Below are 12,612 nucleotides of genomic sequence, written 5' to 3'. Positions count from 1 at the left end.
TCGGTCAACATTCACAATGGGTAAATGACAATGTCTCTCTGTCTCTCTGTCTCTCTCTCTCTCTCAGATCGGTCTCACCTGCACAGAGGTCCTCTTCAGCAGTCACAGGTAGTGGTCAGCAGGCTTCTCTCTCAGCCCTCACTCTATCCAGTCTGGCACGCGCCAAGCGCCCATACCTGAGACACAAGACGAGTCAGTTGAGAAGCTGGGGTGGTGGAGATTAGATTAGATTCAACTTTATTGTCATTGCAGAGTACAAGGGCCAGACAACGAAATGCAGTTTAGCATCGAACCAGAAGTGCAAATAGTGATATTAGAACCTAATATAAAAACATGACAATGATAGTGATAGAGGTACAGTATGGTACATACGGTAGTTTAAAGTTCTATACAGTACCCCCTGTGTTCAGAGGTTTTAGTAGTAATTAAGGTGATCGTTCTGTACCTTACGTCAGTGTCAACAACTTAGACCCATTCATCGTTTTAACGACTAATCAGTTGTGTCAACATTTCATCCCAGTGGCCTACATACATAGGTGTTCTCCTCTGTGGTCTACCATGGAGCATAATTAGTGCACCGTTGTCAGGGGTGTAATAACAACGGTAACCAAGGCGATTCGAAGAACATCGTAAAGGAGTGTGCAGCAGTGGACGCTGGTGGAGGTAGAAATCAGAGGACAGGCTCATTGAAATGCATGGTACGGAATGAGGAATGGTATCAAAACATGATTTCTACCTCCATCGGCCTCCCCTGCTGCGCAGTGGTGCACAATACTCCTTTTCCTTGGCCAGATCTTCTTACTGACAGAGTCCTCCGAAGACGCTGGTGAAAACTGCACAGTTGAACTTCAGGGTCATACGCATAAGGACAACAGCGAACTGCGGATTACACCAGAGACTAGATATTCAGCAGAGTGAAGGTTTTAGAGAAAAGGAGCAGAGTCGACACATTTTCCGCTTAGTTTAAGATGCAAGCTTCGGCCCACTGTCAGCACAATGCAGGGAAGACACAGGAGGGGTAGGTAACTCTTCATATCGCCTACACAGCAAGGGCCAAACCATCACAGCCACAGTATCAGGGTATCAACCATGACACCTCCCATCCACAACACCATCCTATCCAAACGAAAACACCACACCTCCCGCCGAAAAAGTGGAACACTCCCAATGAGCATCCTCTCGCCAAATCAGGCAACATGAATAATAAAAAACAGTGCAAGAAACTAAGCAAACGTGATTTAATTGCAGTATGTCAGAAACTAGAAGGTAACAGATGGTATACCACTTAGGAAGGAAGCACTGCGGATAAACCACGAGCGTCCAAAAACATGCAAAGTGCAATAACCAAACAAGGGTTCATAAATCACTCACTGGTCGAAATGCATCCTTGTTTTTACATATTATTTTAATAGACGCTAGGCGGCACTTCAATTTGACACACAAATGTCAAGCATACCCTTCCGCTGTGTGTCACCTACACAATAGTTTAATACCATGGTGTTGATCATCGTGATGTGACGTTACTATTGATCTGTTCTGTAGCCTTACATTTTAGGGTGTAGTAGAGGAGTGCCTCAGTGGATGATGAGTTGATTTAAATCAACAAACATCTTAAATCTCATCTCAAATTAAATTACACTGTAAGCTAATATATATGCTCTGGAGCAAGATAACCACTTTCACCTGACCCACTTGTTTTTCAACTCCTGGCATACAAAGGCTTTATTTATCCCAATCCTTCAACAAGTAATAACTGGATTTCCTTATCATTCTATTAAAATGTCAGACAGACTCAAACCTCTCGCAAGGGTCCTGTAGGAGTATGAACGCTTAGGACAAATCCAGGACAGAACACACAGACAGACACACCACTTCTCCATGTGGACAGGAGCCTGTCCCTGATTAAGATTTAATTACTCTGCAGAGGCCCTGAATAATGCACCTATAGTCCAAGTGCAAGGTGTATTTTTAGACTTGTAAACTTGGTTTGAGGTTCTAGAGGAGACATCCGTGTGTCTCGGGTGTGTGTGCGTGCGTGTGTAGAGTAGACGTGAAAGAGCAGGAGTCTGTCTGCATTGTTTGTTCGACTCATGACAGACGGTGCCTCAGAGGGGTCCGGATGTTGTACTACTACTGCCACTACCCATCTCTGGCCCGACTACCTGACCCTCGACTAATCAAGCTAATGACTTTGGCAGTGAGTCTCCTCTTACAATACATTACACTCAGTATCTGTTAAAACATGACAGTGGAGCAGGCAATTACATTTACGGTGGCTCAAACTTAAACAAGAAATTCAGGACTTTTCTAGGTACACACACACCCCACTTCATCCATGCACTGCTTTGTGATGGTGCTCTTTTGATGTGTCTGACAACATACCAGGGAGATGCAAGGAGATGCCAGGGAGATGCAAGGAGATGCTAGGTTAAAGTCAACACACTTTGTACAAACCGCAAAATGCTCAACAAGAGATTTGTTTCATTGTACACAATTCTAGCAAACACTTCACATATTTAGCTATGGGACCTATTCAAAAACCAAAAAAACGATTTCAGAATAATTACTCAAATATGTGTTGTTTAATCAACCAATCCATCCATATTATCTCAAGGAGAATAGAGTGAGTTTGTCATCCGTGAAACCATCTTATTAACAGTGAAACCAATTCACAGTAGCCTTAAATTGCCTAAAAAGGAATATCCTGACATACAGATATGTTCTATGTATATTACTGAGGCGTAATGTAGTCACACCCATGACTCACTGGAGTAGCCTACTGGGACATACCGTTGTGAAAATGAAATGGAATGACGACATACTGAGATGCTTGGACATGCTGGAATGCTAACACGGTAATAAGATTGGCTAAGTTATTCTGTCTGTCTATCTGTCTGCACTGGCCTCATTTCCTGTTGTTGCTCCTGCACTCCAGCCTGTCAGCTTGGACATGGCTGTGCGGGTAGGGTGGTGGTCACAGGAAAAGCTCAAACGATTACTTCCTCTCTTTAAGAATGGTCTGACATCACTTTGGAAGTCCTAGACAGCCAGCCTAAATGACCCTGTGTTGCTCAATGATTGTTCAACATGCTTTGCTAACAGCAACAGACAGGTAAGGCCCACTGTCTGCCTTGGTAGTTGTTCCCATTCTCCATGTCATGTTTCATTTTGATGTTAAATGCCAGTCCTCTCTCAAACAATCTTGACAGAGACCGAAAAACACGGAATGGAAATGGCATTGTGTGTATCCCCAAGAAGGCATGTACTCTGGGCTCCACACTTCCCTTGTACGTTCTCTTTTGATCGGCCTAATTGCTCTGACAAGACTAGAGGAAGAAGAAGAAAAAAAAAGCCCGCAGAGATTTAAAGCTAAGGAAAGGTAAAGAGAGTGGCTGTCACCTTGTCATAGAAAAGTGGCTCTTAGGGCTCTCTGCCTCATAGCAGACGTCAACGGCTATTACGAGATTCATCTTCTTTTTTTTTTCCCTTCTCCCAGAGCTTTGATCTACATTTAAACACCAAGAGACAAGACAACAGGAACAAGCTACTGGGATGTTATCACACGAAGGGGATGTAATACAGTCTGAGAGCGTACAGTAACCTACATCTTAGAAGTCTACACAGTAAACCAACAGGCTGCTACTACATTCAAGCTCAGTAGTAGGCTACAGTAGCTCCCCTGGGTTTGACTCTGCTTTAAGAACCACTTAATATCATCCTCTGTTGCTACAGGTATGAGGTCCTGTCAGGGCAAAATGTCCTCCATCAGCTTTAGGACCCGTCCTTGCACTTCAACAGATAGAGCATATAGGCCTAGGTCTACATGACAAGGACAGATGTCAGATTGGATTGGACTACTAGACCAAGGTGAACCATGACTGGTTAAATGACATCCACACACTTAACGGAATTACTATTAATATTCATATTGCAGTGCAAAACCTCTGAGTTGAGTCAGTGTCACGTAAATCTTTGTACTAGGAACTAATACATTTAACAAAAGCTTAATGGTGACTTTGAATGACTGACGATGTGTTGAGAGAGATATCCAGGTTTCTAAACAAATCATTAAAACTTACCCTGGGTGTCGGACAGGAAAACACTGCACCCTATCCACACCTTCAGACTATTAAATGTATATAAACAACATGGAAGTGTCATCAATCCCAATTGCACTGTCTATACAGAGAACACACACAGAAACTGTCAGCAGCAGTATAGCTACTCAGTGTAGGAGTAAGGCCAGGCCAACAGGGAGACTCAGTAGCCTATCTTGCAAATGCACATTCAGTATCATGTCTTAAGTCCATGTAATATATTGCACAACATTAACACATGGCAACCGAGCAAATGTAGTCAATTTGGTCGGTTGTGTTTTAGTTGACTGGTGCAAGCAGCAGGCAGGGACTTTACTGCTCCCAGCTTCATGATCCTCTGCGGTATGCTATAGCTAAAAACCCCAATCCAGACTCCACTCTGGAGGGCCCCGCATAACATAAGTTACTAAATAAACACAAGTCATTCATATGATGTGAACAATGTGGCGACACTTTAAAACACTACTGTGGATACACAGTTGCAACTGGAGAGTGGAAACGATCAAAGGTGTAAACACGTTTGGAAACAATGGGAGACGTTGTCACAACACAAGCAGTGATCAAGATGTTGCAGAGACTTGCTGCATTGCATGTTTCCACCATGGACACACACAGACACATCATAGGCATGGTTAGAATGACTAAAACTGGCTGTTTCTTCGTTAGGTTGGCTGTTAAAATGTTAAACAGTATTGCCCCTTAGCTATAGCTTGCTAATGTTGTTTGTGTGGTGTCTCCTTGGCTTTACTCAAGGGAGGAGCAAAGGCAAAGCCCTCGATATAAGTAGAGGCGATGCTATAATAATGTAAGAAAATATCATAGCACCTTATCGCTATCAGAAGGTCCCGAATAGAACTACACATTGCATAGCATAAGCATTCATAAGACTGATCAATACATGTGTGACTCCTTCCTTGCAATGGCCTTAGTGTGTGTGTAACATTAAACGCGCTATAAAGAGAGATGACTTGGAAAACAAAATTCGCGTTTCTTAATACTCACTGGAGGAATCCTCATCTTTACGCACAGTGCCACGAAAGCCTTCCGTTAGTATCCGTCATTCTCTCACAGGTACACCGATCGCCTTTATAATTATATTTCTAAATTCTCCTAAGTATCCTCTCCTGTTAAACCACACAGTTGTGCCAGACTCGAACAGTAGAAGTCGGAAAGTAATAGACTGCACTCCAGGATCCCTCCTCCCTCCAGGTTTAACAGAGGAAAGGTTACTACTGAGAGCTGCAGCGGCAGAGAGACATCTTGGCTCCAGCCGTCCAAATGGTTGAGCCGTGCTTTGCTTACGACGCGACGGTCCACCGTTGAGCCAAAATGGCATTCAGGCATTCATTTCATAACCTTGCAAGATCGCTTTCCCAGAGCCCGGGATACATAGTAGCGCCCCTTGATCCGGAGGATATGCCGTTTAGAACAGGCCAGGGCCATGATCACGACCGTGGTACGTCACCGATGGAGATCAATTTGTGACATTGTTATATAACTTTGCAGATATAGAGTGAGTAAACTGTCCCATACAATGCAATGTGAGGCAAGGCTTCCAACTCCTGAATAATCTTATTACTTTATAGATTAAGCACCAAAACAAAACAATAACGTACTGATCACACTCTATAAATATATATATATAATAATAATAATAATAATATAATAATATATATATAACAAATTCTGTTCAGGAAAGAAACATTTGATGTACATTATGAAAATGCATAAAATGGATTAAAATTACATCCCACATCGAATAAGACACCAAAACAAGTAGACTATTCATGAATCACTTTATTTTTTGTTTTTAGTAAACAGGAACAAAATTAAATAAGACTAATGATCTTCCTCACCGCTGGTTTAACCGGTTGGACAGCACTATTTCCTGGGAAATTTAAACCTATGGATGTTTTTTTGACAGCTGTACTGATATCAAGTGCCATAGCCATTCAGGGGGGGCCTGAATCTAACAGCCCATTTAAGTACAAAAAAAACATCTGCATGTTGTAGTGTTGTTGTTGGTACATGGTATCAAGTTAAAAGACTGGACAATGACACTCCTTGGATGACAGTGCCCCGTAAGCGAAATGTCCTTTTGAGTCCACAAGATGGGAGAGTGGGTAGTGGTAGAGTTTGCTTCATCAGTTTGCTTCATCCTTTGAGGCTTCATCAAAGTTTTCTACAAGATCTGTGAGAGGAGAAATTGAAACATTGAGGCAAAGGTAACCAGAGTTTCAATTATATATACTGTGATAAACATGTTTCACTGAGAAAATAATAGGCAGAAGATTGTTCCTTAATTGTGTGTGACTTAATTGTCAGAACACTAAGTTGAGATCTTCCTTCCTACCACCACCATATCACACCACGAATAACAACATATTGACTTCAATATCGTGACCATAAATACAGTCAACTGTTACAATAATGCTGTGTGACAGTTCAATGCACTTCAATACCTGGTACGTCGTCATCTTCCTCCTCAATATCTTCTACTTTGCTCATTGCTTTGTTGTCAAGTACTATAATTGAGAAGGACAAAACCACAATTAGACATCTTTATTTCAACACCAATTATTGTCTGTCTGTGTGTGTGTGTGTGTGTGTGTGTGTGTGTAGCACGCATTTGCTTGTGTGTGTGTATCCACCCACCTTGCCGGGGGAACTGCTCTGCCAGTTTGCGCAGGCTGGTAAGGCTGTCTGAGCCCAGCTGGCTGAGGATGCCCGGGAGCATCTCTGTTAGCTGCTTGGTCTCTGCGTGGCCGGTGATGGCGAAGGTGTTGGCTGACAGTGAGGCTTGCACTTTGGGGTTGTTGAAGTGGATTACCATCCCATCATCCTTAATCATGTTAACCTGATGGAAAAGAAGGATGAGATTAGGACCCGGCATCGTCAATAGGAGGGAATGTAGAGTAAAGGGCACTGAGAGTCGTCATTTGACTTGTTCCGTTTCCCCTCGATTGCTGGGAAGAATTACCTCCTCGATACCAGCAATGTTGTTCACTGCCAGCTTCTTCAACGAGCTCTGCAGTTTTTTGTCGTCAGCTGTTGCTGTCCTGTGCACGACCTTTTTCTTCCTACGGGCTGTTCCCTAAAGAAACAGAACAGGTGGTCGTATCAGATGAGTGGAAAATGTTACAGAAAAAAAGAAAATAATGAAGCAGCGATTGAATGGGAGTTGATGTGACAAATACAATGACCGATAGAATTCCCTGCTTCCGTGCACTCAAAAGCACTTTGGGTGAGAAACAAATACAAGAAACGTTTTAGTGTGTTTTGTCTTTACTTATACTCTTATACTCTCTTCAACACATATGTCAGGACTACACCCACACTGTTATAAATACAGAAAAACATAATTAACAACAACCCCACTGAAATTACAGGCTAAAGATCCCGACAATGAACAGCGCCATCTAGTTGATGAAAGACGAGATTAGGAGGCTCCTATGCAAGCAGGGACAATGCCAGGGGCCACAGTTGAATCAGTCAAAGCATCCGTCTATAATAGGAGTGCTGAGGTCAGGGGGAAAAGGCTAGTCGTGGCAGACCCCTAAACAGCAGATAAGTACATTCAAGAGTTGAATCTACCTTTCCGCCTATCCGGACTTGAGCCTGAAGTTTGGCAAGCTTCTCTTGATTCATTGTTTTATCTGGAAAAAAGATGAAAGGGTATGAAATGAATTGTCAGTCACATTATGATTATCCCATGAATTACTTCAAATTAGAAACTTAACACACTGATTATATAGGCTAATCTGCTACCATGAGTCATGACAGACCTGCCATCAAATATGTTGTCAGGATTGTTTTTTCATTCAATCCAAAATTGATGCAAGTTGTGTGTGTCTATGTTTGTGAATTTGTTATTGTATGTTTCTTTTTTTGTCTTTTGTTGTCTCGTCTTTGATGTTGGTAGATAAAATGATAATAAAAATATTGTGAAAAAAAATAAAAATCTGTTGTCAGGCCTGAAGTTCTCCAGTCCCCCTAAGCAACTAAGTAACCTAAGCAGGAGTTCTGACAGCTGGATCTGACTTCCTAAATACAGCAGAGACTATAATTAACCCAGCACCCATGGATACTTATATCAACAGCCTGATGTAAAACGCTGGCTAGTATGGTAGCACAGTAGCTGTCAAGCTAACTAAACAGGTTGCTTAGATTAGCTTGCTAGCCCTCGTTTTGACTATCGAGCTGCATTCAGTACATACGAGCAAGTCAAGTGCCATTGATCAAATACGTCGGACGACCTAAAACAGAGTAAATCTGGATAGGGGAAAAAAAAAACGCATTAACATTTTTTGATCGCTGAATGAAGCCAGCTAGAATCAAAAGCCAGCTAGCTTAGCTAACAAGCTAACATAATTGACATTGTCTAGTAGTAAGTAAACAATGGAATATACTCTCAGCGAACCGAGGGATTAAAAACAGGGGCTGTTAAAGTGTAAATTGTCAGTGAGAATCATTCACCTGAGGCAAGGAGACAGCGGTCAGTAGTGAGTCAATCACAAGACTTCTCCTTCCACACGTTCACAGGCAGAGGCACAGACACACTGGGTTAAGCACGCGGTTGGTGATGATGGCGAGTCCCCAGGCGAGACGAGACCTGACCACTAGGGGGCGATGTGGGGGTTTTAATTGTTGGAGACCTGACCACTAGGGGGCGATGTGGCGTTTTTATGGTTGAAGACTGAAGTAGCTAGCTGGTCAATGATGATAAGAGAAATTTAGAGTTATGTTATGTTAGTTATATTATTTTATTATATTATATTATGTTAACCTCTACTAAAAAAACAACCATGTCAACTGTTTGGGATTATGGAAAAGGGTAAAATAAAATATGTATGGCCCCAGTTGTGTCCACAACATCCTTATAGGCCTATGTCATGAATGTCTATGGACTTTTCGTATTTACACACCCACACACACACCCACCCACACACACACACACACACACACACACACACACACACACACACACACACACGCACACACACACACACACACAGACAGACACACACACGCACACACACACGCGCACACACACACACACACACACACACACACACACACACACACACACACACACACACACACACACACACACACACACACACACACACACACAGTTGCTGTGAGGTTGCTACTAGTCAAGATTTAAAGGATAAACTAGTGTAAAGGTAATCTTTTTTTTACTGTTTTGGTGTTACCTAACCTATACTAACTACATACTTCAAATGTAGTTCCACATAATAAATATATATAATATAATAATAATAATAATAATAATAATAATAATAATAATAATAATAATAATATAAGGGCTTCTGTAGTGCGACATCTACGGCCCCGCCCTATCCGGTCACGTGGTGCATCATTACCGGTTTATTAAAGCACAGATCTGTAGTTTTGTCAAAGAAAGGCCATAGAAAGATGTTGTCCTCTCTTGTCAACGTTGTGTTCTTGTCCTCTTTCAACGTTTTATTCTCTTTGTCTCACCTGCAGAGTGTCGCAGCTGAAGGCAATGCCAGAGGTAAGCAAGAGAGTCAAATCTAGCCTATCTTTATCATGGCTACTAACTGTGGGGATACGAATGCTGCTAGCTAGCTCCCTGGCTAACTTGCAAAGCTACAACATTAACTGTTAAACTGTGCTTAAACTGTTTTCTGAGACAGACGGAATGGACCTGTGAGTCTGTCTCTTCTAGCCATGCAACGAACGATATTAGCTGATCTGACTGACATGCTTCCTTTTAATTGGAAGCTTGATCTTTCTTTAACATAATTAGTGATACTTTTAGTTGCCCAGATTTTAAGTTAAAGTTAAACCCAGGGCAGGACACTCCATGTCAGAAGGACTTAAATTAAATGATCTTACTGTTTTATATATATATGATATATGATCTTACTGTATCTGTTTTATATATATTTATATATGATCTTACTGTATCTGTTTTTATATATATTTATGATCTTACTGTTTTATATATATTTATATATGATCTCACTGTATCTGTTTTATATATGTTTATATCTGATCTCACTGTATCTGAGTATGACATTTCCAGACATATCCCAGATTTGATAACTTAAACCCAGGGCAGGTCACTTCCATGTCAGAAGGACTTAAATTACCGTTCATCCGGTATTCTCTGTTTTCGAACAAAAGGTAGTGTAGGTCCCAGAAGATCCTCTCTCATCCTTTGGTAAAGACACACCCCTGCCCTAGTCATTCCTGCAGTCATGTTAGGTAATTGCCTATGATTTTCTCTCTTAGGATTTGGAGACAACATCCACTGGAGGAGCCTGGATGATGGAAAGAAGGAGGCAGAGGCAAGGTAAGGAAGTCATGTGTCATAGAACATGTTGCTGACATTTCATGTTTAATATCTGGCATGTCTGGCAAGTGACTTGATACTTTGGACACTGTACTATATAGACAACTGTAGTTCCTCTCTTGAGATGAGTAATCTCACCCAAAACCTCTCATCCCCTCCACAGTGGACTGCCACTGATGGTTATCATCCACAAGACCTGGTGTGGAGCCTGCAAAGGTGAATAAATACCCCCTCTCTCAACCTCATCACATTTATGCCTTATTGCATTATATCTCTGTGCAATCTATACCCATGGAAGCAAAAAAACAAGTCATATAAAAGCAACAACAACAAAAAGACAGACAGACAGAGGTCTGATCTAAGATGTACACATTTTGGTAAATTATGTCATGCTGATTCTATTTTCTCCCACAAGCCCTGAAGCCTAAGTTTGCAGAATCCAAGGATATCTCTGAACTGGCTCACAACTTTGTTATGGTCAACGTTGAGGTAAAGATGCGCTGGGTGTTTCCTTCTTAATGTTCTCTTTTATAAAGTTACCAGGCTTTGTGGATATTACATCTATCTGGTCTAATCAGTTCAATTGTTCCCACAGAACCTGTTTCACTTTACAGTCAAACTAAGGTTACTCTCACTTTCACAGAGATGTTAGTAAAACAGGCGATACTGATGATGTGTGTATGATGATCATGCCAACATTGATTGGCTGCCCGTAACGCATGTCAACAGGATGAGGAGGAGCCAAAGGATGAAGCCTACAGTCCTGATGGTGGATACATTCCCAGGATTCTTTTCTTAGGTAAGAGGAGGTTCAATACCCTTTCCCTTGTAGACGTTGTCAATATTGTTAGATATTATTGAAAAATATTACTACGTTTACATTTTTGGCATTTAGCAGACGCCTTTATCCATATAATCCTTTATCTTGTTTCTATATATTCTCCCCTCAGATCCCAGTGGCAAAGTCCATCCTGAGATTACCAATACAAATGGGAACCCCAACTACAAGTATTTCTACAGCAATGCAGACCAAGGTAACACTTAAGGTTTTAGGAAACACAGGTTGTGCTTGATAAGACATGACCTGGGGAAAACTCTAGGCCCTTAAAAGAAGTGTTTCTCTGACTGGTTTGTTGTCTTCCCCCTGCAGTTGTCTCTGGAATGAAAGAGGCACAGGAGAAGCTGACCGGTGATGCCTTCAGGAAGGCCCATGCTGACGATGAACTGTAAGAGGCAGGTCCCAGGAGGAGGCTGCGAGGGCTACCATCAGCTCGAACGCCAAGCCGAGGAATACCTCCCTAGACCCTGTGGACACGACCCACAGTCCCATTAATCAACTCCTTATAGTTTACTTTGGTCACGTACAAACAATATGAGTTGTAGGATCACACTGTATGTAAGGTGCAAGAGCAGTGGGGATGAATTGTCCATCTTGGTTACCAAAGCCAGCTGTCCATTTGACACATAGCTGCTGAAGTATTGTTTCCTCACCCAACATTTTCATATGACAGGCATATTATTAAAGTTGTAGAATAGCATCAACATCATTCACCCTTTTGTAATACTGTGCAAACAGTAGTTGAATTGTACTGTACATGAATAAATGCCATATAAATCTGTAGAGGTTAGAAAAACTACCCACTCCTGCATACGGTACTCAAGATCGATATCCTATACCAACAGCAATGTGCTTCCAAGTTCTCTACAGTGCTATTGTATTTTAAACACTAGCTCCAGCAATGTCTAAAGGGGCCTTGTATTTCTGATCTGTATCAATCTGGTTCTGTTTTGTTTCGTGGAGGGGGGTTTCTTGCTTTAAAACCAATATGTTAATCAAGTATTGAACCAATTATCCTGCCAATTTCTGGGCATTTAAAAATGTAAAGATGATTTAAAGAGAGAGGAAAAAAACTATGTTATTTTGTTGCCTGTGGAAAAGTGAAACCAACTGGCTCATCATTTTTAATGGCATTGGCAAACTTTCTTTGATGAAGGGATGACATGTCTTTTGTCATGCTGTATTTTTTACATGTATGTACACAGCGAAGTGTGCAAATAAAGTTTGTTGTATGGAATTATTTGTTTTTGGGTGTATGGTTTGTACACTAGTATCACTATGATGTTGACTTGAGTGGAATCAATTAAACAACAAGTGTACAACTCGTCCTTCTT

At 41.5% G+C, this 12,612-nt stretch overlaps 2 protein-coding genes across 3 annotated transcripts; one reads left to right on the top strand and one right to left on the bottom strand.

The window, feature by feature from the left end:
* Positions 1–5,876: 5,876 nt before the first annotated feature.
* On the bottom strand, positions 5,877–8,698 carry LOC308171392 (transcription factor BTF3 homolog 4-like). 2 transcript variants are annotated; one of them, XM_080546234.1, is made up of 7 exons: positions 8,574–8,650; positions 8,315–8,369; positions 7,692–7,753; positions 7,078–7,191; positions 6,753–6,954; positions 6,560–6,622; positions 5,877–6,288 (listed from the first exon to the last, which is right to left on the bottom strand). In XM_080546234.1, the coding sequence occupies exons 3-7, from the start codon at positions 7,743–7,745 to the stop codon at positions 6,242–6,244; spliced, it is 480 nt and encodes a 159-aa protein (XP_080402360.1). In that variant the 5' UTR covers positions 7,746–7,753; positions 8,315–8,369; positions 8,574–8,650; the 3' UTR covers positions 5,877–6,241. The 2 variants fall into 2 exon arrangements, with proteins under 2 accessions (XP_080402360.1, XP_080402359.1); XM_080546233.1 differs by lacking the exon at positions 8,315–8,369 and having other exon boundaries at positions 8,574–8,698.
* Positions 8,699–9,512: 814 nt separating this feature from the next.
* Positions 9,513–12,604, top strand: txndc12 (thioredoxin domain containing 12 (endoplasmic reticulum)). The gene is made up of 7 exons (XM_080546432.1): positions 9,513–9,636; positions 10,380–10,440; positions 10,604–10,656; positions 10,856–10,929; positions 11,170–11,239; positions 11,391–11,474; positions 11,591–12,604. Exons 1-7 carry the CDS (start codon positions 9,537–9,539, stop codon positions 11,668–11,670), a joined length of 522 nt encoding a protein of 173 aa, XP_080402558.1. The 5' UTR covers positions 9,513–9,536; the 3' UTR covers positions 11,671–12,604.
* The last annotated feature ends 8 nt before the right edge of the window (positions 12,605–12,612 follow it).

The sequence above is a fragment of the Nansenia antarctica genome (assembly GCF_963989245.1).
Source record: "Nansenia antarctica genome assembly, chromosome: 16".
Taxonomy (NCBI): Eukaryota; Metazoa; Chordata; class Actinopteri; order Argentiniformes; family Microstomatidae; genus Nansenia; species Nansenia antarctica.
This window is presented reverse-complemented; position numbering and strand designations above follow the sequence as displayed.

Bases quoted from the DNA above. Each gene is read 5' to 3' on its own strand.
- LOC308171392 (XM_080546233.1), bottom strand. From the start codon at position 7,745: ATGAATCAAGAGAAGCTTGCCAAACTTCAGGCTCAAGTCCGGATAGGC. The intron at 6,623-6,752 runs GTGGGTGGATAC...TCTCAATTATAG, and splicing joins AGAGCAGTTCCCCCGGCAAG to TACTTGACAACAAAGCAATG. The intron at 6,289-6,559 runs GTATTGAAGTGC...CTCCTCTCACAG, and splicing joins GGAAGATGACGACGTACCAG to ATCTTGTAGAAAACTTTGAT.
- txndc12 (XM_080546432.1), top strand. From the start codon at position 9,537: ATGTTGTCCTCTCTTGTCAACGTTGTGTTCTTGTCCTCTTTCAACGTT. The intron at 10,657-10,855 runs GTGAATAAATAC...TTCTCCCACAAG, and splicing joins CTGGTGTGGAGCCTGCAAAG to CCCTGAAGCCTAAGTTTGCA. The intron at 10,930-11,169 runs GTAAAGATGCGC...GCATGTCAACAG, and splicing joins TTGTTATGGTCAACGTTGAG to GATGAGGAGGAGCCAAAGGA.